Source organism: Pipra filicauda, unplaced genomic scaffold (assembly GCF_003945595.2).
Source record: "Pipra filicauda isolate LSUMZ 115617 unplaced genomic scaffold, ASM394559v2 scaffold10_size6260569_pilon, whole genome shotgun sequence".
Lineage (NCBI taxonomy): Eukaryota > Metazoa > Chordata > Aves > Passeriformes > Pipridae > Pipra > Pipra filicauda.
This window is the reverse complement of record NW_024103541.1, coordinates 534,823-559,763: the sequence shown is the minus strand read 5'-3', so window position 1 is coordinate 559,763 and position 24,941 is coordinate 534,823. Positions and strand designations below refer to the sequence as shown.

The following is a 24,941-nucleotide window of genomic DNA, read 5'->3' as shown; positions in this document are numbered from 1 at the left end:
TTTTTCAGAGACAAGTGAACAAACTTGATTTCTACTCCAGGGACAAATCTTACCCTCAAAATGATATAAAAAGAATCTGTAGTTAGTACCTAGCAATTTTTTGCCTAGCCTGAAAATGCTGCCAACACAGTAACTGAAACACCAAGTGTGTCATTATGACAGGACTCAATAAACGCATTTGGTGAAATCTGAAGGGAGTTTCCCAAAGAAGTTAAAGTGTCATAGCTCCTTGAAATACAAGAGACAAGCAAAATTCTGCAAGAACAACTGTCAAACAAAAAGAAATAAGAAAGCGATGATTGATACATTTTCCACCCAGATTTTCTACTCCTCTGGCGCCCAAGCAGAGAAGCTTCTAATAATCTCCTAGGTGCCAAGTATTATTGATGCTGCAGTGGATTTGATACATCTTGCCTTGTTTACTGTAGGCAGTAAGATATTTTTATAGTTTTAAAACAAAAAAACCTCCTGTTCTGCTCACAAATGATCTCACTTCACATAGAGATTACGTAACAGTTTACTTTTACAGCTGTTAAACAGAAGTACGTAACTAAAAGATCAAAATAAGAATTTGATACCCATATAAGAGAAAAATTTACAAATCTACAAGTCCATAGTCAGACATTTGTTAACACCTAAGAGCATCCTATGAAAACTAATTTTTTTGTTCAGCTGAAATTACGCTGAAGTTGAATAAACTGTCACTGGCAGTTATTTGGGGCTAAAAACTCCAAGAAGCTTGAAAATTTATTTCATAATAATTTTTTTAAAAAGTAGATAACAGTTATCCATAAATTATGCTTGAAATAATCCCAAGAGGACAATCATAATCACAACTCTGCACATTCAAGTTGAAATTACATAAGGCATATATTTCAGGTCTCATATAAATTTGGCTAAGTTGAAGCAATCTATGATTTGCCATATTTACTTTGAAAAAAAAGATCTTATTTAAAAAAAAATGCTACAGAGAAAATTTCTTGATGTTTAACAAAATATAGAAGCACCACTGTTAAAAAGTTCACTACTGGAAAAATTTACTTTCCAAATTACTAAAAACAAACAAAGAAAAAAAATCAGATGTTAATGTAATAAATGTACAACAGCATAAATGCATAAGGCATTTTTATACACAATCCAAAAAATAGTCACTTTCATTTTTACTAAATTAGGAGTTTCTGCTATATTTTGAAATAAACCAGTCATCAGTACAGTTTTAACAGCAAATAAAACTAATTTTAAAATTACATAGCAACACTAATTGCCTCTTGGCATTTTTCCCATGTAGATTTAAATAGGAACTCAAACTGAGAACTTATGATGGTAACTACCAGAAAATGGGAGACGTTTGGAACCCAAGTTTGGTCTTACAATTACCACAGCTGACATGTGACCTCTTTAAGTAAGTTGCAGATACCATCTCCGTAGCTTTTTTCCAATCTAATCCTGACAATGTGTACTGTTTCTTAAATATCTGAATAGATGTTTCCTAATGAAAAAGCTTAGAACTCGTGGATCAGTTTGAATTAAGAAACATAGAACATCGGTTCACGACCGCAAGGAAGGTATTTCTGCTGCAACTGAGCAGCAAATTTGGTAAGAGAAGACTAATTTCAACATGAAGCATTTGTTTGGATCAGAATGTTTTACTCTCAGTGCAAAATAAAGATAAGCATCTAGTAAAACCAGACCTCAGTTTAACCCATCTCTGATATTTATATAATGATGTTGCAGCTTGCCAAAGCAGGTGAAGGTCACAATCCTGCTTGTTGAGAAAGGTCCAAAATATTTGTAATACTATCACAACATTGAATAGCTGCTCCAAAATATAAAAAAATATGATAGCAAGTTTAAACGTTTGATTTTTTTTTACACAAAAGCAAAACCAATTAATGTAGATGAGCATAAAAAGAAACTTGCTTTGTTGCTAGAGATACAAAGTTAAACATTGTCATTTCCTTGTAAAACATGAAATAATGGAAACATACGAAAAATGGGAACTATCTATCATAAAACTGCAGTAGTTAGACACAAAAATATCAATATTTTTTCCAGACTGAAGTATTAAAAGGTTATATGTACTTATCAGTCATTACTGGAGGCAAAATGGCTCATAAATTTTGGTCTTTCAGGACAAATTTGACATAAACACTAGACATCAATATGTTAACTGCACTTTATGAACTATCTATCATCTAGTACCACTAGATACATACACACATTAATTTCTACTTGCAAAATGATTGTTACCTGTTCACAAACACCCGTGTTTGAAAATTTAGACAAACACCTGCAACTACACAGGTTTAATGCCTGGTTACCAACTACTACCTTCCTTCCCAAATCTTCGTTCGCGAAGCCCAGCCATGAACACGATGAACCAACTACTACCACCTTCTCACTCGGTATTTCTGATGGTTTGGTTTTGTCACTGGCCACATCAACTGCAAACATGAGATATCGCTGTAGTGTCAGCCCAAACAAATTGGGACTTGGGATGACAGAGGAATGGGATGATGGGTTTTTTCTTTTTTTTCTTTTTTTTTTGGTCAAAGAAAAAAGTGCAAGTAACTAAGTAATGCTCAAGATTAAATTACTGAAAATATTAACTTCTAAAATTACGGGGGGGTGGTATGCGATCTTTGGGGGCATTTTTTTCTTGTTTCGTTTGGGTTATTTCACAGCTTTTCAGATTTTACTTCTGCTAGAGTGTAAGTTCATTAAGTTTGAAGAGCATTCTGGGATAATAAAGGCTCCAAACTGAAACATTTGTCCATGACCACTAATCTTGCTCACAGAACAACCCATCCCATCTACCTTGACTTAGTTTTCCCTCAAGTTCAGTGTGATCTCTGTATCCACATACTGGCTTTCAGGGACTACAAGTAAGTCATCCTGCACGGAAAATATATAATTTGAGGTATTTAAACAAGTAATTAAAACCAATTAAAGTAATTTGATCTTGAAGAAGCAGTTTTACGGTAATGCAAATCATCCTGATCACGTTATTAACTTGTCAGCCTCATTTCTCCCAGCCACGTGCTCTACTGAAGCCTGCTTTTCAGGATCGAAGCAGGATTTCTTCATTTGGTAAGCAGAGCATTTTATAGAAAGGATTTCTACTCTTCAAACATATGCACAGGTTAGCTCCAACTGATTCTTCTGCCTGCAACCAATATAACCTTTGTCTGGCTACAGTCCACAGGGATTATTTGGTTTGATTTGTTATGCTCTATACAAAGTAAAGCTTAGCACAAAGCTGCCTATTTTGCAGATCAATGGAAAAGGGCTGGTTAAAATGTGAACTTAGAACATGTCACATATTATCAAGAGACACTGTCTGTGATCAGTACTTTGCTGCTGGAGAAGAAACAGCACTTGAGTACATTTTCACTAATGCAGCACTGCATACTCCAGATGATTAAGTTTTACAATCATTAGCATACAGAATACCTATAGCAATCATCAGGAGGAAAAAACACGCTAATTTATTTGATGTTATCTTTGTTCTTCTTATTTTGAAAACAATTCCATAAATATTTATTGCTAAGTACAGTGTCAACCGCAATAAAGTAAAACAAAGCTATAAAACCTGAAAACCCGTATGCCATGTAGGTTACATTTGCTACAGTTGAATACTTTATTACTCCCTATTTGTGAAAAAATAGATTGAGGCTAAGACATGAGATCAAAATATTCAGCACCAAGGAACTTTTTATTCCCGAGACTCAGTTTTAATAGACAAACTTGCAGACTGATCTGTATAAGCAGTAATGCGTGATCCATGCAACTAAAATATTTAGCACACTAGGGAGGTGGTGAGAACATATTACATAAATTTTTCTTGGGAGAGACAGAATAGACATTTGAGTATTTATACCTGGTGATTCTGCTCTAGAGAGGCACTAGCATTCTCTAAAAACATACAGCTTTTGAACAGCGAGGTCAAAAAGAAGCACAATCTCCCATACCTACTGTACAACAATTATTCCTTACGTTACCCAATTCTTATAAACAAACAAAAAACTACGAGACAGATACCTTAATGGAGAACTTATGCACCTAAAAGCAAAGACGAGAACATTTACAATTTCTTATGTGCTTCTAATGCATTGGATCAAACTATATTTTCCCCATAATGCTTTTTGGGAAGCAGTATAGACTGGGAAACTGTTAGCAAGGATGAGAAGAGGGAAAAGGGATATAGGAAAAATTATCCCAGAAGGAAAATAGGCCTTGATGTTGACAAAGTCTTTGGGTATCCCTCCCCCAGCTCCATCATTCAAAATTCCCACATTTTACTACTCAGAAGTCCTGAAAAGTTAAATATTTTCTGAATGAACTACAAAAATGTCTCAAGAGAACATCCTAAACTCTTCTATCCTGATTGAAATATCTAAACCAAATAACCACCTGACCTACCTCTAAACCTTAAGTACTTGACAATGGATCCTTGCAAGTTTTTGCTAGATAACAGATTTCACTTCTCTGATAGGCAGCTATAGGCTGCACAGGCTCTAACCACTGATTACAGAACAGAGAAATGCAATCTCTCTCACCAATCTTCCCTAAAACATTAAAATGTATCAATATCCTTCCTGAACACTGAATATCAGAATTCAATATAATTACTGAGCACCAGAACTTTTTCAAATAGTCTGAATTAAACATATCCCCATAGATTTGACAACTGCTTCAGTTTCTCCTTCATTTCCCATTTGAAGTCCCACAGCCTTGTATGATACTGAGCTACTCCTTCACTCCACTTGCTGAGGTTTTCTCTCCAAAAATTTTAGTAATCATGCCACCTGTAACTTTCGCCATCACATTATTTAACCTTTCTCCATGTAAGTCATCAATTCTATACCTTATAAAGTAAAAGCAGAGTTCTACTGTCCCAGGACAACCCTACAGCTTCTTTCCTCTTAAGTTCTGGTTCTTCTCATACAAAGATCCCTTTAAACGCTTTAATGTTTTCTTGTGAGGTCCTTGCCTATTTTTGAAAGCAAGGGTTGTGCTTGTGGGAACATACACACAAAACCATGAACATTTTCATTTTAGCCCCTTATCAAGGATTACAGATTAGAAAATGGGAAGAATAACATATTTTAAATTCCAGGTTCATATATAAGTTATTAATTTTTTTCATTCACAGTCCTCAGTATTCAGCAACCAGCTTTGTATTTGCTTTCCTGCCATTCTCACCAGTGTAACAGAAGGTGGTGAGCTTAAGTGAGGGAAATCAGAGAACAAGAATGTTAACTGAGAAAAGCAAAAAGCAGGGAAATACTTTAAGATGACAGCTGTGACCAAATATAACCAAACAGATGATTGAACACAGTCAGCTTACCATTATATCTTATTCATGCTCAAAATGCCAAAACCAGAACGCAGCAGAACAAAAGCTTTTCTTTCAACTCAATGTCAATACTGTCCTCCATTTCCACTAGACAACTTTAATCCATAAAGAGAACTACTAGAAATAAATTATGCTCTGTATATTGGATTTTGAAATGATGATGGTGCCAGAATGACTAAGTTTACAGTAACACAGCATGCACATGTACAAGCATGTCTGCCTGAACACAACTTGCCCTTCTATCCTGTACCTAATACAGGAAGTCAAACTCTAGCCATACAAACCCAGCAAAGGAAAGCAGGCCTGGGATATTGATTTGCAGTAAGCCAATTACTCACATTAACTCTGAAAGCTTGTACAGTGTTATCCAGGAGAAGAACGTTGCAGACCACCTCTGTATGCTGCCTGTCCCGTGCCAGCTCAGACGCTCGTACATTGTAGGTTCTGCCAGCAGGCAATCGGAAACGTGCGGTCATTACTGTCCACACAGGGTCTGCAGGCAAAACAAACACAAAATTTGAACAGATCAAAAAAATGCAAATGCAAGAGTGTCATACTTCAAAGAAAGGTGAACAAACAGCAAGTCCATTATTTAAAAACTCTATTACAGACAAAAGAAGAATGAATACTAAATTCATCATAGCCAATAACGAAGCAATGTCTTCCAAGTTACAATACAACCTTATACTAAAATACTCAGTCCTTTACTTTCTGTCCATTGTCCACGCCCTCTCTATTTTAAGGTTGTTTTGTAGTTTTGCTGTTTTTTTTGGGTTTTGGTTGTTTTTTTTTTAAAGATTCAGAACGGCATTTTCAATTCAAAAGGCACCGTAATTGTTGGGCATCGTGGCTACCAGGTCCCAGTGTTAGATGCAATTAAGTAACTAATTTCAGTGCAACTCAGCAAAAAGAAATATGCTTACATAAAAAGCTTTATAGAGAAAAAGCACAGAGAAAAGAAAGCAGCAAATACAGGAGACTTTGATGCGTTATTCTGCAAGGCCTGTGCATTCACAGTGTTATCATTAGACATAGAATGCAGAGCCGTAACAAAAACATTAGCATTGTTTCTTCCTCCTTTCTTTATAAATTACAACATGAATAGTTTAAGATTCATCAAACCACTGAATCTTCTGCCTATGTCAATTTGTCAGTTTGAGAGCACAAACAATTCTTACTCTCTAAGTAAGGAACTGTGACGGTCACAAGTCCACATCCTGCACTGAGCGCCGATAAATGAAATGCAAGAACTGACTCTCACTTTTCAAATCTAAGATTGTGATGATTATCATCCAGCCCTGGACTAGCAAAGTACTCATGTCCCCACCTGAAGCTATTAGCCCTGTCCAACGATACCAGCTACTTTCTCAAGTACCTCACAGGATCAGGGCCTGTGATTCACCTAATTACACAGTCAGCAAACTATTTCCACATCCTTTGACAAGGGCACAAGCAAATGAAGTTTCATAACTTAAGCAGAGAACATATTGAGACATAAAATTAAAATACATTGAAGAGTAGTAAAAGAAAACAGGTATTCTCAAAACCGAATATAAAACAATTGATTTTTCCTTATTCTGTATAAAATTATGAAGACTTCAAAAACATTTACATTTGGGGGGGTGGGGTGTATCACGATAAAAAAAACAAAGGAGAATTTAGAAGAGACAGCAAATATTCCAGCAGTGATTAGAGAGTTTGTATGGATTGTAAGAGGTAGCTGTGCTCCAATATACACAAATGAATAGGGGTAAGAAGTGAAAGATCAGTCCCCTCCTAAATGGTTGATAATTTCAATACATAGGCTCTCATGGGAAAGCGATCCAAACTGGGACTTGGCAGTTTAACCATCTTTCCACTGTACAGCCTGAGCAACTGCCCTAAAAATCCCTGAGGTAATTTGCTTTTCTAAATCACATCTTCTGCTCTTTAAGCATGACCACACACTTCAGACATAAAAAATCTTCTTGATGATAATCCATCCTTGCAAAATGTTTCAGTTTTGACTTAACCAGCATTTTCAGATTAATAAGTACTTGCTTCCTTACCAGACAGCTTTTTTATTTTGGAAACTCAGTCACTCTGGCTTCAGAACTGCAATGCTGTATTCATGCAGAATTACAGCAAGTTTATTTTTGTTTTGCTAAACCAACATGACAAACTGAAGGACACAGGCAACAGATAAAGCCACCAGCTGCTAAACTCATGGCTTTCCCTTAATGATAAATTAATGAAAAATTGTGTCGCAAACATCAAAACTCTAAAGCTACGAACAAAGTACAGGTCTGACAGCTCCTCATGGAGAGGCTGCTTCTGCTATGCCTTCTACAGCTCAAAAGTAAAAAGCGGGAGAAAACTTTTAACAGAGAAGAGGAACTGAACCTCTATACCAGTGACCTGAGCCAACAAGGTAACATTTCACAAACAGTATTTTGTCACATAGACACAATCTCAAGGCCAATTGCCCTACTCGTCAGTACAGCATAAAGATTGGCATCTCTATCAGTGCACCTACACAACCGATAAGGACAGCCAGGACTTCAGGATGGTATTTGCCTGTGAGCTAAATCAAAGAAGGTTTCAGAAAAGCATACCTTTTGATTAAAAACAGTTTCTCCATACCACAGAAATAACCCTTTGACAGGCATATTTTACAAGGATTTGAAAAAGTAACAAATCAACCAAGAAACAGTAAGGGTTATCTTCGGAGCCCTTTTCCACAAATACAAACACCAGTGCACAAAATGGGACTGTTTAGCTTACAAATAAGTACTGCAGTCTTCACAAATCCATCTGGTAGGGAGCTAGGTGAGTCTAACTCAACAATCTACAATTTTGTAGAAGAAGGGAAAAAAAAAAAAAAGAGTTGCTAAAGGCCAAAAACCATCATGCTTTAAGGGAAGAAAAAGGCATGTCTCGCCTTTTGCCCTGTTCTTTCCTCTATATTTGTCTTATTTGCTGACCAAGACAAGACCAACAGTATTTCTTCCTTCCTCATCGCTACCTTACACTAGACAGAAAACTTCTGGGTTTCAAACACAGCAACAAATCCATAAGAGTGAGCAAGGAGAAAATCTGCCCCCAGTGACCCTCTAAATCCTTTAACACCAAGCAACCCTTCGCTCTGTTCCTTTGACAGACTAAACCTGCAGATCTATCTGTGCTTTAACACAGATCATCTTTGTTCCCACCAAACAAAAAACAGCAAATAGTCACAGAGAGCGATTTGGGTCTTTCTCAATGCACACAAATGAAATGATCAAATTCAAGAAAGAAGGCACTGTATTATAAGTTTGCTATGGAAACAGGACCACCTATTCTGGGTCAGAACAACAGTTCATCAAGCTCCCAGGCTGGAAGGGCAACACTTTCTCTGTTCTCTTTAAGGAAGAAAGAAACAAATAGGACACACATTTCTCTCATGCTGTTTCACAGTCTGGAGTTTAGCATCTTCCTGGTGTGAAGCTCATATTCCCATCACGCTGGACATCAGTCATTCATGAATGTTTTCTTCATAGACTTATGAAACCATGTTTTGTACTTTCAGATTGGGCAGTGAAAAATTATATTCCGTCTCACATAAAATACATAGTAGCTTGAACCACCATCTCATAGCAGACAAGTTTCTTGTATGAAACTAAGAGACTTTTGCAACTAGGGAACATAGTTTTACAGCTAAGTACAACGACTGAAATACTTCTACAAAATGGAAATATATCCGTCATGAACATAATAGAGAGGAAGGTGACAATAGAATGACTACTTTTCTGCAAACCACATTCAAAGTTATTCTTTCCACATGTCAGAAAAGAAACTATGGAAGCATGTAGGGAATAAGCTAAAAAGCCTTCACTACGACATGCTCTCTCAAAAATACTCCTCCTTCTAAGATCTGCCAGGGCTATTACATGTAACTGCTTTGTGGCCAATCCTGCACACACAACCTGTATTTAAACCTCTATCAGCACACGTCCGTTTTACAAAAAGGACGCAGTTGCTACGTACAGACAGACCCTGCAATCAGTGGACTTACTCTGATACATTTGTTTTACAAAATAATTGGCCCCAAATTGTATCCATATCATCTTTACTACTCCTTTCTTCCAGACATAAATGCACCAAGAACAAAGACAGTATAATTTCTCCTGACCACATATTGCAAATCTTGCTATACATTTTGAAAACTTACTAACCACATAGTAGGATGGCTAGCTATTGCTTATAAGGTTACAAATCATAGTTATCTGATTTCCCAACACATATTGATATTTAAAATGACAAAAACTGATAAAAATTCAGCTACACTGGTTGCATACTTCTGCAACAAAAATACCTTATAGCTGAAGTTAGTATGGAACAAAAAGAGGACTTATTTAAGCTTCAAAGTAAAATCTGCATCCCCAAAAGAAGTAAGAGTAAAGACAAAAGCTGAGATTCAACCAAAATAAAAGTTTGAGAACAACTGGTTTAAACAGCAGGCTAACTTCAGCAAGGTACTACCATGTGTGCACATCCATGTCATAGGCAGTGCCATGGCCACTTACTCTACATTATTTTTATACATGCAAGTATGTTATATAAATTGGGCTCAGATTAATCTTCACATATGAAGAAGGTTTCTGCTAATAATTTTTCAGTGTCTTCTGCTGAGCATGTGATATTTAGATACATGAATTAACAATCTAAAGCACGTGCTGCTCCAGCAACTGGAGAAGGACAGAACTTGTGCAATGAAGCTCCACTCACCTCTCAGATCTGTGGAGGGAGTAAGTTGTACATTTTCTGCCTGAGCTCAGGTTTCAAGTGATGAAGCAATTCAAGGGAGTGTTCCCTATCAAAGGGCAGAACATTCCTGCAATACTGGCTTGGTTACGGCACTGAAGAGCATATAGAAGCTTCAAGTGAATTTTCGGCATCCTTTATTCTTTTATGTAAATGTCTACAGTAAAATGACAATTTGCTTCGGCTTACAATAAACTAACCAATTTTAAGCAGCTTAATAAATAAGCAGTTGGTTAAGCATGTAATTAACTGAAATTTAATTTATCCAGGAGTGCAACCACTTTGCTGACTTGATGCAAACTGTCTTTAAAAGAACTTTTCATTACTGGATAGAAAAGCAACCACCTTAACACACTGCCCTATGCACATGTGCATGACAGGACAAGAGAAATTTAATTTTTCATGGTTTCTCTGAAGCAGATAAGAAGTTAATGCACTGTCAGATTTCCATTTGTTCATAAGCTCGTATTTTAGCAACCCAGAAGGCATATATTTCCACCGTGGCCCACCTGTTCATTTGGGGACAACACAGCACATGAATTTGCTACAAGAGGTGGAAAAGTAGGCTGGACTCATAGAAGACCTTACCACATGGTGCAGTTTGAATACATTCAGTAAAATGTAGACCCCATTGTTACTAAAATTACCCAGACAATCTAATTATGAGGAAAAAAAATTCTATTAAAAATACAAAGACAATTTTTAAGGTTTAAACAGAGTAATACAACAAACTGTACTTCAAACCAACACTGAGTTATATCTAGAGCCCATCTCCATACACGTTTATTGAAAAAATGTTAGTGAAACTACATTAAATGTTTTAATCCAACTAGTCAGAAAATGCTAAACGTTAGTTGACTGTGTACTATTTGAGGGAATTCCACATCAGTCCAACACAAAAGCTCACATTTTTTTTTTCTTTCAAAAATCTGTTTTGAAAGCTTTCAGCAATTCTGATTAGTCCACAGCTTCAGAACATTTCTTAAAAAATAAAACCAGAGTAGAAATACATTTTCATTTAAGTGAATCAACCCATGCACTACAATCCTGAACTCGATCCAACAATTCATACTTCATTCATTTCTTCCTGATTTCTGCTCACCAAACAATGGAAAGTATCCATCAATCTTTAAAGCTGATGTGTAAACATTGGTTCATTTCACTTTGCAGTCACCAGGTGCAAAGGTTTCAGCAAGACTTCTAGTCAGACAACACCATCATTATTGATTCTGGGCTCTATCAAAAGTTTCTGTTTAATTTCTAAATTTATTATCTTTAATATATAAATTAATCAAATTCATTCTGCTTAAGGAAAACAATATACTCCTGAAAAGTTATTATACGGCCACATATTAAACTTTTCCTAAAACTTCACTGGAAAAGAGGGATATCACATTCTTGCTGTTGATGAACGGAAACAGTGACTGTGCAACGTAACTACAAGCACGAGTCCTTCAGTGCTACTACATTCCCAGACAGTTGTCAAAGACAGAACTGGATACAAGGAGACATGGGCTTTGGAAGTCAGGAAGGTAAAGTTCCAAAACCTCAGCAACTTCTCTTCACTGGTGGGTAACCAGACTGTGCTCTCTTTAGCCCCAGTATCTGCAGAGGGCTGGCAGCTCCAAACTCTGCTGCTCTCTTTGTTACAGCCTGGCCCTGAGCAGCCTCCAGACTTCCTACGTTGAAAATGTTGCACAAGCTCACCTAATTTCCAGCTGCTTCTACACGTTCCTCCAAGACTTCTATTACCAGCAGACACTCTGAGATGCTTGATTAAATTCTTCATAGATGCCAGAAGCATAGAACAGCAAATAAAATTCCTATCTGCAAGTACTTCACTTTTGAAAGCAATAAAGAACAACATACTCATATGCCCCTCAAAACATCCATCATCTCACCTGCACTTTAATGAATGAGCTACTCTTACATCCTCCTTTTCTACATCCTCAATCAACCACATGAAGAGCCAAATCTAACACAACAAGTGTTCATTCCTAAAGCATATCTGACGGTTTCTAAAAATTTTGGGCCCTAACTTCAATAGCTGAGAGAAAAGAAACTCGATTTACCCTCTCTCCTCCACCATCAGCTTCGCCTATACACATGCCAGTAGCAGAGAATTAATTTAATATTCTAGCTGCTTGGATAAGTTTCTAAGATTGTTAATTCATCTCATTTTATGAACATGGGATTTCATGGGGTTTGGCTGTGGATATCAGTACAGGCTTGATGCCTAAATTAATAAGTACTCTCAGTTAAACAAATTACTTGAGGACTTCTTTTTAAATTAAGACCTCCTTGGATAATGCTTTTTATTGACTTCTTTGGAAAGGGGTTTCAAATTTGAACAACTGCTGTGTGATATCAAACAAGATTTTCACTGTTATAATCACATAATTACTAAAAGAGACAAAGGTTAAAGATAAAACACCTTGCTCTGTCACTCCCAGAATCTCACACTTTCTAACATAAGAATAATAATTAATGAGTGTTCAGTCCTTCTACACAGGATAGTGGTGAATTTGTTAGAGACACCTGGAGGATGTATAGCAGAACAGCAAATTAGTGAGATAGCACTGCAGCAAGCTACTATTTCATCTAAAAAATAAACTGTTTTGACAATTTGACAATTTCCTTGCTCCTCCCTGACCCCAAGAATAAGGGTACAGCTAACAGAGAAGCCTATAATAAGTGAAACTTCTTTCTAATTAAATGTCAATACTCATTATGCTTGAACTGCATGCACCATGCTCACAAAAAAAGCCTCTCAAATTCAGCTGCTCCCTTTCGCTGCTTTGGGTCAGAAGTAGGACAGTGCAGGAAGACTGGGATCTTTGCTTCACTCCTGCACTCAGCATTTCAGGAAACACAAAACAGCAACATGAAATTCATTGGTTTGAGATCACAATACCTACTGGCACACTTTAGAAGCAATATTAATAAAAATAATAAGAGTCCTTAGAAACCACACCATCAACACTGCCAATTATTTTGAACCTCAAACCTTTATGTCCTCCCTTTCTGTGCTCAGTCATGTTTCATGTGGAAAAAGTAATCCCTCCATCTTCACTATCCAGGACTACTGATGAGACAGAACTTGAGAAGATATTAATTTTTTTTTTGGTGAGAAAAAAAAAAACAAAACAAAAATAGACAAATGGACTTATAGATTCCAAACAGCTCAACATGGTTCATTAAGTTTCAAATTTACTCTTAGCAAACACCTGTCCAAACCACATTGCAACCTGAGAGCTTCAGAGAGGCTGAAGAAATACACCCAATACACTAAAAGTCTGCAGCTAACAAAGATTCAGAATTAAAGCAATCAGATCTTCTCCCCCTCAACCCCCACTTTTCTACTGCAGCAGGGCACCTGTTTCCCTTTTCACTGCAACAGTCTTACAGGTCAGAGTGTGAACGAATGCTAAGACAACAGAAAATCTCCTTTCAACTTGTTCTCTCCTGCAGGTGACACACTGAAACTACAGACTGGAAACATCATGGGAATTTGTGCTACTACATTGTTTCTGACCCAGAGACCTTTCACTTCCAGATGCTACTCAGCGGTTAGGGAAGTTTTATGAAAACAAGTCACACACACATTTGAACAAGATGTGTGAAGAAGCTTACAGGAGGTTTCAGAGATTACTTTGAGCACAAGTGTAGAAAATTTCTCTATGATAGCAATCTACCCATACACACCTTAACAAACCAGAAAAACCCTCACACCTATCCCTCTATTAAGCAATGGACTATAACTGATCTTCAGGAGTCACCTGGATCACAGCGTGACCACTTAACAGAGTGCTTTAGGAAAACCATGCCATGATGTGAAGAAGCAGCAGGCAGCGAGCAGGCAGCTGAAGCTAGAAATGCCTTTAAGTAACGATATTGGTATCATTTAAGGCCTGTCATATGAAAACAGAAGTTGAAGGCAACCACCAGCTACAGCAGTACCAGCCTGTGAGCCAGCAAGGGCACATAGAGGGAAGAGGCCCTGGCATGACAGGCAGCGAACACACACGTGAACTGATTCGAGTTAGCAGCTGCCCACACTCCTTGAATAAGCAATTTAGGATGGAAATGGCAAAGCTAGCAGGGGAAAAAAGTGAAATCTAACTTTACTTTTAAAAAAGCCATGGAAGGGCAGATAGCTGAAGCAGTGAGTAAAGCTGTCAGGAAAAAAAATCAGGAAGAGAAGCACCATTTAAATATCACTAAATGGTGACTTTTAACTATACTACTATATTTAAAAATATTGTAAATTAAACTAATATGCAAATACATTTATAAGACGTTGTTTCCTAGTGCACAGCTATTACCTCATGATATTTGGAGTTGTTTATCATGTGTAAAGATTACTAGGAATAAATAGAAAAGTTTTCCAAGCGAGTTTGACCTCCATTATTTTAAACTCAATTCTATCCATAACCTGCCCCTGTTTGAAAATAGTGTTAAAATGGCAATCCATGATCCTCACACAGATGATTACTACATCTAACTCTTCCCATTCCAGGAGCTGGATATCTTATTCTTGCTTTTATGACTCAATGCTATAATAAGAGGTAATAAATGGAGACTATAACGAAATATTACTAAAATATCTTGATAGAAGCATCTCAAAATAAATCTGCAGTACTTTTAAAACTGCATTCTTAAACTAGGTTAAACAGATTTAAATAGATCTTTCGTTAAAAGGAAATTCTGGCTCTGATGCAATTCTAAGATCAGGAAGCCTAAATATTTACTTATCAAAAGAAAAAATGCTTGAAATCAGTGCAAGTCCAGACAAACTACAACCAGAAACACCAGGCGACAACAACAAGTTATTATGTTATATCTTGCTGAAAAAAAGGGGGGGAGGGGGCAGGAGGGGAAACCACCACCAAACGCCAAAAATCCAAACTTCTTCCTACAGTTTTTCTCAAAAGTATCAAGGGGTAACTAAATTTGATTCCCCTGTGCTATACAACTTAAAAAAATATTTCTTCACCTAAAAAGGGAGTTTACAGTTCTCTACGGACCCAGTAGAACCCAAAAGTTCTTTAGTATTAAAAAGGAGTCTGTTAAATTCTCAAGTTTTTAATGACAATGCACAACTGCCTGTAGCTAGAATAACCTTGTACAGTCCTTTCATGATACTAATTATTAACAGCTCTAAACTTGAGCAACAGCCTGACTATACACGCTAAATTGAGGAAATTTAGCAAGTGAGAATTAGGTTTTGATTCCAACTCTTCCATGTACATACAGGAGGGGTGTTTCCTAACACAATTTACGAATTCGAAGAGAGAAGGAAGTAACACACACAGAATAACTGCTGGTCTTCAACAGTTGTACGCAACTAAGCAGATAAAACAAAGGTGAAAAACCAAATGCTGCAAAGTTACGTGTTCTAACTTGGCATGACTGTAAATAAACCCAAGTCCCACATCCTGTACAGTGAAAAAGCCTCAACCACAATTACTTGAACACAACATCGACAGAAAACATACCAATGGAGAAAATCTGTGGGCTAGCTATTAGCCACTTGAGCACCCACAAATCAATACTGCTGCACACATCAGGACCCTCAAACCCAGAGCAGCCAGTGGAATTGGCAACTGTAGTTCCAGCCACAGCATCTGTGTTGTGAAGCCTTTGAAGTCAAAGGCAGTTTGAATTGAAAACAAACTGCAAAATTCAGAAAAAGCTTTTATTCTACTCATAGCCAACTTCAAGTTGAATTTTGGCTGGCACTAGAACTGAGGTATTAGACAGAGGGAGGAAAAGTTGTCTGTGTATATTTTGTTCAGAGTTGCTAAACCTAAGCCAAATTATCTTCAATAGACTTAAACACAGCAGATGCTAATTCCAAGGCTCAGTAAAACCAACTGGACATTTTCCATCAAAATTAATTTTTAATCAGAAATGCTATTTCCACAAAATAGAAATTTTCACATGGAAAATTTCATTTTTTCCAAAACCCACCGATTTTCTGCTGGAAACACTAAAATAATGCCTGTCTGGCTACCTGCCTGGAAAACACTTGTCAACTCCGCTTCTTCCTCCAACAGAAAACAAACCAAGGGAAGTCTTCTGGCAGTGCTGCCCAGAGAAGTGACCTCACTCCATCCGTGCCCCTGGCTTTCAGCCACCCTGCCTTGCACTCCTCTCCTGAGCACCCAGACACTCAGCCTCTCCCCAGCATTTTGGCCATGAGGTGTGAGATCAGAGCAAGTTGCTTCCTTGGTTGGTTTTAGGGTGTGCACTAGAAAGATCCCAAAGCACATGTGGGCACTAGAACAACAGCTCTCCACATGGGGCAAGATCAGTTTTCCTGGTGGACCTGCCCAGTAGCAAAACAACCATCCTATTTCATATCGTCCCAAATTTTAAGGCCTCCTTTTACTTATTTCTTTATTTACTACTAAGAGCTCTCACAATTTTACAATTTCAGTGCAGCTTAAGTAAGTATTTTTCTGACTTGCCTCTGCCTCCTCTCCAAAATTTTGTTTACAGGAAACAATTTCCATTTTCAAGTCAGATCAACACCAGAAATTGAAAATTATTTGAGTGAATCTGACAATGCAAATATCACTCATGTTGAAATGAAATCTGATAATCATTCACCGGCAGTAAAATTAAAAAAAAAAAAAACCAAAACCAAACCCAAACCAAAACCCACAGTTTTGTGAGTTTAGCTTCTTTAGCAAAGTATTTCAAAGAGGTCTACATTCCCCAGATTTATAAATTGTACAAACATTCCTTGTACCAAGTCTATCTGTACTTCTTACAAAGTGAAACTCAAAGTCAAATGAAAAGTTTTCCAAAATTGAGGTACATCCTGACCTCAACAATAACACCCTGTCAGGGGTTATTAAACGTCAAGGCCAGACCGCGGGCCCCCTGCACTTACCTTCACACATTCCGAGTTTTGTACATTGCTAAACTACAATCACATTTGTACATAAATAAGAGGATAAATTATCTTCGTGCGTATCTAAAAATGGTTTTCCTTTTGGGATATGTTTCCCTCTTCTGAAACTAAACTGACAAACTTACAGAAGCATCAGTAAAAAAATGTAGGGGAAGAAAGCATAATGCAAGAGGAAAGACAAGATCCAAACTTACATAAAGGTTTATAATTCTTACAAGGGTTCATCAAACCTTACTTTTGAAAAAGCCTTGAAGTTTTATTTTTTTGTTTCTGAATATGATTGTTTTCTTCCTTTCAGATTTTGTTCTTTATAGAACTACCCAGTAATACTGGGAATTTTCCACAATATTAACATAACAAAAATAGCAGATGCTATTAATGGTGTGAAAAGCAACATAACACTGTCAAGGTTAACTATGAATATACTGGGGAGGGGCGTAGGGAGCAGAAATCCCTATATTCGTGCATCCAAAAAGTAAAGGCACAAAGGTGTGGGTATACAACTGGAAAAGGCACAAAACCCAGAACCAGAATTTTTTAAAGTACTACAGCACCAAAATGAAGTCACCATGTTACCCAGGTAAAACTAAAATTCACTGACAAATTCTGTATTTATGTACTATTCATCTCATCTATTAACTCTCAACCCTTTAATTAGAAGCTAGATTCCTTTTATTAACGTAATAGCAAATCAATTTCCAGGTACAGGGTACACATTTTTTGTACAAAAAACCCACTAGTTTCCTTGTATTTAATAAAAGATCAACCGAGAAAAATTAACCAACCATTTTGCTTGGAGCTGAAAACTTCAAAAAATCAGCTGCCATTCAGAACCAGCAAGAAACTTTCAATACTGATGGTTTGAGATTAAGTAATTAAATTATTCTATTATTTTACAGAGTTGATTTTTAGTAGGAAAACAACTTCTACCATCTCCTGTAAAGCATTCATGTTCAAGAAGACACAGAGGTTTTAATGCTTGTTTATCATATTGGCTCAGTTCAGTATCAAGTTTCACATCTGCTGAAAAAACAGGCACATAACCATGTTACAAGCCAGTTACTCACCTGGCTAAAAAAGCTATAAAGGCAATAAAAGAAACATCACAACTCCAGTGGAATAAAACACTGCCAAGAGCGACAAACGAACCCACACATCCAGAGTTCACGGGTGCAGAAGTTAAAGAGCAAAAGGCTGTTAAATGGAGAAAGTACTACAAAATTGTAAAAGGCTATTTATAGGCTTTGTGTCACACTACTATTTATCACACTGCTATTTATGCTTTCTCTCATGTATTTACCACTTTTAAGCGAGAACAAAACCCCAACTGCAGTTTAATCACCTGTATATCACAGGCTCTTCAGTTACATTTACTTACTTCTCTGCTGCTCCCAAGAACTTTCATCTGGCCAAATCCCTGGTAGGAAGCCAGCACCTCCTGCCACCAACCAGCACGGAAAGCGCCCACTGCCCCTGACAACACTTTCACAGTATCAAATTACCTCTTATTCTTCTTTGTAAGAAGTACCCTCTAAAAATATGTTCTCTGTCACTAAAACCATAAGATGGTTCAAATCCCCACTCTGAGCCTCTTCGCTGTGCTTCAGCTTAGAGCACACAGTTCTGCCTCAGGCTGGGAACAAGTTTGGTTTTTGATTTTTTTCCCCTAGCAGAACAATAAATGCCAACTTGGTTGTAGCCACAGCCCAATACAGAAGTTCACACATCATCACAGCAAACCTTCTCCAACTTGTGGTATGAAAGATCAGACCAATTTCCCCCCCTCTCCCCCCCGTCTAATTCTAAAATCATGCTGCAAGGGACAGTTATATATCTAATCACTAAACTCTGAGTAAGTGTAACACAAATCATCTTTTCCACTACATTGCCTGTAACTGGCATCTACTACTTTACAATAAAATAATCCAACCATAATAGTTGTTCTCAAAAGAAGTCTTAACCCAGAGATTAATTTAGCTTTCTATGCCACAGAAGTTCACACCACTTGCATAAAAAAATACTGTTAAAAATGAACTTAAGCTATTTTACTGTTCAACTGAATACAGTAGAGACTGTGACATCCTAGCCTTGAACAATCTTTGCCCATTACATTAAAACTAAGGACACAGCAGTCTGTCACTCTTAGAGCCAAAGGACTGAAGCTGCAGACTTAAAAGCCTATATGCAAACTAATTCACCTTTCAACACGCAACAGCTTTACAAAATGCTTAGCAAAAAAACCAGTTTGCATTGTTTCTTCCACTGTACTGCAGTTAACATACTATTGTAAGAGAACAAAACCAGTTATAATTCCCAGGCTGTTAGAAACCAGAAGTTTGCAAGGCTGCCCCATCTTCACTGCAGTCACTTCTCTCTGCTCCTCCAGGCAAGTGCTCAACTCCCAAGCCCCACCTCTGCTGTGCCGGGGCCATGCAAGGCAGCAGGTCTGAATGACAGATTTGAACCAATTCCTTCAGTGCTCTCAGTTCTCCTTTCATTCTACTGAAAAAGTACTTTAAATAATAATGAACGATTATGTTGAACATCTATCTGTTTCAAATTTGTAAAAAGCACTGGAAGCATGTGGTAGTCTATGAAAACCTGACAGCAGAGACCTAACACAAGGCTTAGTGAGCATGTCAGCAGCAAAACTGGCATGCTACAAATGCCAGAAAGGGATTTCATAGTCAAAATAAAAAGGTAATGTACATCTGCAAGAAAAAACAAACATACCATGGTTTCCAAAAGCATGAAAGGAGCACACATTTTAAGTAGCTGATCTGCTAAGACAGCGTAAGCAACAGTCACAGTGTGAAACTCACCCTGCTCCATAATTATTTCCATACAAGGGACGACATTCCGTCTCCAGAGATACCTGACAAGCATCTCAGTAAGACAAAAAGTTGACATATTTTTATAATAGTAGACCTTTAATATTTGGAGATTCATACAAGCTATTATGTAGACAGCGATATTACACCCTTATCAAAGACAGGGCTGTAACTCCTCAGTCAAAACTAAGCATGGAAACGATGCTGCAGTCCTTAAATCTAGGACATAACTACTTCTGAAGGTGTAACTGTGGTTCATGCCAAACTCAATAGAGGACTTAGTAAGTCAGCAAATTTGCACCCAGCATTTCAGTTCTCAAGGATCTGTGTAACCCATACTTCCAATGTGCACTGGTAGGGGAGACGTGAATCTCTGACAAATGAACTCTGAAATTCCTCCAAGCCTGTAGAGCCAAAAAACTCCAAGTCTTTTGACAGAAATTATTAATTTATGTGTCCCTATAGAAAAAAAAAAAAAAAGACTTACAGAATGAACCCAAGTTTCCCATCTTCTTATCCTTTTGGTAAAGATCAGAATCAGATTTTTTTGCTGTTTTCTATAAAAGCAGTGGATGGGAAGCTGCCAGCAAGTAAAATCATCACTTCCTTAAATACCTTTCCTTTAAAGCCATCATTAAACACTTTTTTTCTGCTCAACTGCCAAGCAGTCAACATTCTGGGACAGATTCATTTCCCTTTTCTAAAAGGGAACAGAAGCTACTGTGGAAGAAAAAAAAAAGCCACAACCTCTCAAAATACAGAGCACAAATGACTATCTGTCCAGTGTCTCCCTCCAAATAATGCCATGTGCAGAGACAGCAAAAGGAATGTCTAGACTTCAACCTGGTGTCAGCCATCCCTAAAGTACAGGCAGTCCTCAGAGGGAATTTCATAGACCAGGTGTGATTAATCTCCACTAGTGCTAACTTGCACAAATGAGAAAGATCAATTCAGTAAGCAAACCTCCAAAATAATATATGAGGCAAGTTCTATGAAAAATCTAGCTTAGTCTTCCAAAAGCTCTGAGAGCTTACTCAAGACATTTATGTTTTATTTAGAAAATGAAGTTCTAAAATTTCCCACTACAATTCTTGCTTACATTCAGAGTTCATTAAATCACAATTAAAGGCTCAAAGGTATCAGCACAGACTTGCAGAGAAATAAACACAAGTTACAATAATGAATATTTGAGTTACTTTTATGAATATCATTATGGACAAAAAAAGCCTTAACAACTTAGTAATATAAACAATACTATTTTCTCAATATACTCATTTTATAAAGACAAATGTGGTCTCTCTTGGGAGAATCGTTCTTCTATGAATATTTGACATCAAATGTAAGAGTTTTTGTCTTAGCAAGGATGTTATGATTCCCTACAGAAATAATAGATAACAGTGGACAGTGGAGATAGCACACTGTTAAGTTTAGCGTAAAATATAAAATTGTTAAGTTTATATGTTCAGACACTTAAATATGGCCCATTTATTAGTCATTAGGCATCATTAAGCAATTTAAATAATATACTAATTAAGTAATCTTAAAATAGCCTGGCTCTTGCTCCTGCTGTTTTCCCTGGAAAGGCAGGTACAAACATCGGTCAGATTCACAAGCTGATGGCTACAGATTGACAGGTTGATGCAGTTCCCATGCTGAAATTACAATGATAATTATTCATTACTGAAACCATCAGTTCTGTACCATTCACTTCCTTCATGTATTCCATGTACCTTCTTTGCTTCTCAAGGCTCTAACACTCCCCCTTCTAACTGTTCAATTGACTCCACTACTCAAATCCTTCCCCGCATTTTGTCTGTTTCTCTAATTACATTTCAACTTCCCTCTGGCTTACTCCATCCTTGGTTTTACCACTTCATGCCTTACTCCTTTGGAGTGGGTAAAGAAGATGGAACGGAAACAAAAATCACAAAAATGTCCCCTAAACTCACAGAAAATCAAATGGGTTCCACCTGGAGGCAAGAAGAAAAACTGAGACAAGAACGACGCCCAAGCCTGCTTCCAAGCTTAAAACAGAGATGCCAGGCACATCCATAGCCAGAGTAACAGCACAGGTGTAAGGTGCCTGGTGCACTCTACTGAGATGCTTTCCACATGGTTATGAATGGAAGGGATAGATGGCAACATATCATCTACACAGCATTACCAAAAATTATTAAAAGGCTTTTAAATTTCACAGATTTTTACAATGAGGTAGAGAAAGATTTCTACACCACTAAAAAAATCCATAAAGGACCTGCATAGTCAAGTTACTTCCCCCTAGCAGTCTCCCAGATGCATAAATTTTGAGTTAAATCTGTGTTTCAGAACTTTGCCCTGACTCATTTTTGTATCATCTTCACTGACAGAATTAATTCAGCGCCCATAATGCTTAGGGACAACCTCCTACAAAAAAAGACTTTCAGAGACCCAGCAGGAAAACTGATTAAGTAGAAGTTTATTCTCAACATGCACAAACATGTTGACAGTGACACGATAAAGCTTTCCAGTAACTGAGTTTTCTGAAATGTAAAAAAAAGAAGAAAACTTTGTCTCTATCAACCTGGACTTGGATATCTAATGGTTGGACTCAATTATTTAAAGAGGCCTTTTCCAACCTAAACGATTCTACAGCTCTAAGTGTGAAAAGACACTCAGAAAATAAAAGATTACATTCATTTTTTTCTTTAAAGTGAAAATACAGTACCAAGTGCATTGAGAAGGAACAGTCTAACACACAAATGAAGGTGGCATTAAAAGGCGCCGAGCTCTCTGGTTCAGCACACCTGCACTGCTCCTCTTGGGCACCGTTTAAAAACTCCATTCCTGTGCCCCTGCAGTCAGGCCCAAACGCTTTCTTACATCCTCTTCTTTAGGAACTCTTTTGTAATTAAACTCAGCTTCCCCAAAGTATTTACATTTTTAACATCCCAGAATAAAAAGGCTAAAGAAGAGGGACATATGGCAGGATATGGAATGTGCACATTAACAAAGAAGCCAACCGACCAGCTTCTTCTATTTTCCAATGTCTATCCAGATGCACTTTTCTCTGCTGGGAGCTCTGCAGCACAGCCCAGTTCCCCTGGAAGCAGCTGCAGGAGCCAGGGGTCCAAGGAACAGGAGTGTTGTTCTGCAGAGAGGGCCTTTCTGCATGGTGGTGCTGTGCTCAGCTGAGGGCACAAAGCTCTTCCCATGGTTCCAGAGATGCTCAGAAGAGTTATTTTCCCAAAATGCAGACACTTGTATCACACAAGCAATGGCCACGTTTGCCGATGAGATGCAGTAACTTTCTCTCTAAAGAGCAAGATGTTCTCAGAGTATCACAGGTCAGATTCAGTTCTTCTGGGGGACCAGGTCTTTCACTACAAGACGTACTTTAAATAAGGACTTTAGAAAATACAGTATTTTCAAAACTGTACTGGTAAAATGAGTTAGCAACAAGCTTCATCTTAAAAAAGATGTACAAGACAGCCCAGAATAGTAAGGCTCATGAAGATGCAGAGTGCCAAACCGAAACACCAGACACTTAGTTCAGTTTTCCCAGTTATGTCCTTTCTGAAATAACTAGCAGATCTGCAACAAAGATGAATATTATGAAGAGGTAAAAAACTTCAATCCATAAAATGGAAAGGATCCTTTTCCCATTACGAAACAATAAACCTGGGGACAGATACAGAAACTATATTCTTTAGCAGCATACAAAGGAGATCTGAATACATTACTTTTCCATTATGATTATGCAGAGCACTCCAGCTGACAAAGTCCAGATTGAATTGAATTGATCCTTCTGAATTCCAGCCACCACACTGGCATTAGAAATACTGACTTCAGAACAAGCGTCACTTCAGCAAGTGTCTGTCACCATAGGTTGACAAATACTAACTGCTCATCCAAGTACAATCATGCAGTTGTTGAAATGGGCTGCCAGTAACAGAGTTCAGAACTGTCAGCGCATTAACACTGGTGAAAACATCCTGGCCTACCATGAAATTGTTGATACCTTCTTTGGAAAGATAATGGCATAGAATTTATTCCCTAGATCACAGGAAAGAGATCCTGGTGACTCATGACTGGAAATGTTTCGGTGGCTCCAGGAAGTTGCAAAGAGAGTGGAAACACACAGATTAATGGATCTCTTTACATTCCAGTAAACGTTGGTCAACTCTTGGCTTTGTCCAGTGCTGGAAAACATCCTCTGCTACAAAGTCAGTGTTAGCATGTCTAAAACTGGAGTCTGTGAAAACAGAGAACAAAAGAGATGCAGTTCCAGATGGATCACACAATTACTGAACTGAGGTTTCCAGAAATATTACCCACTACTCATGGGACAGTGGGTAGCCAGCGCTATGCACCACAACACTCCTTCAGCGTTAGTCAATGGTGGGGTGTCCCAGAAGACAAGACGAAGAATATCTGAAGTGTTCTTCACTTCCCACTGTTCAGAGGAGAGGAATGTAACAAGGTCTGTCCTTTCCAGCTCCAGTACAAGATCTGGTGCCAGGATGCTCTGGCAACTTCTTAAAATAATGAGCATGATGTTAGGTACATCAGAATGAGAGGCAATGGTAAAGAGTTTATTACCACCACCACCTTTTGAAAAGTAGCTCCCACACTCCAAGAACCAGCACAGCATGCTTATTTACCAGAAGGTCACCCAAAATTCTCTCAAAGAGAACTTCTCAGCAGTCAAGAGCATGAAGGATCTACAACGCCCATCTGAGAATGTGCCGTTCTCAAACTCCTAAAGCTGGAGCCCAGAGAGCAGAAATCCCTGTTATTTAACACAAATCAGCAAGAAGCTTGTGTCTGCTACTGACAGGCAGGCAGACTGCTAGGAGCTATTCTGATTCTTTATGAAAGATGTAACATGAGCATTATTAAATAACAGACGTGTCCATCTGTCCTCTGGAAGTATATAAAGAGAAACACAAATTAGAATTTCTTCACAGTGTTAGATCATCCGCCTTTCTGTAAGAAAATCTGCTGAAAAAAACAGAGAGAAATGAAGAGGTGCCAACTAGACTGAACAAGTGCTGACAGAGCTCATGAA

General features: G+C 37.7%; 1 protein-coding gene across 3 annotated transcripts in view; it reads right to left on the bottom strand.

The window, feature by feature from the left end:
• The window catches only part of PTPN4 (protein tyrosine phosphatase non-receptor type 4), a 111,653-nt gene that overhangs the window by 64,439 nt on the left and 22,273 nt on the right, over window positions 1-24,941 (bottom strand). For all 3 annotated transcript variants that reach the window (XR_003541594.2, XM_027725570.2, XM_027725571.2), the window contains exon 2: window positions 5,698-5,852. Coding sequence is in view for 2 of the 3 variants with exons in the window: in XM_027725570.2 (XP_027581371.2) it covers window positions 5,698-5,852 (155 nt within the window). In the remaining variant the exon portion in view is untranslated. The remainder of the gene's footprint in view (window positions 1-5,697; window positions 5,853-24,941) is intronic.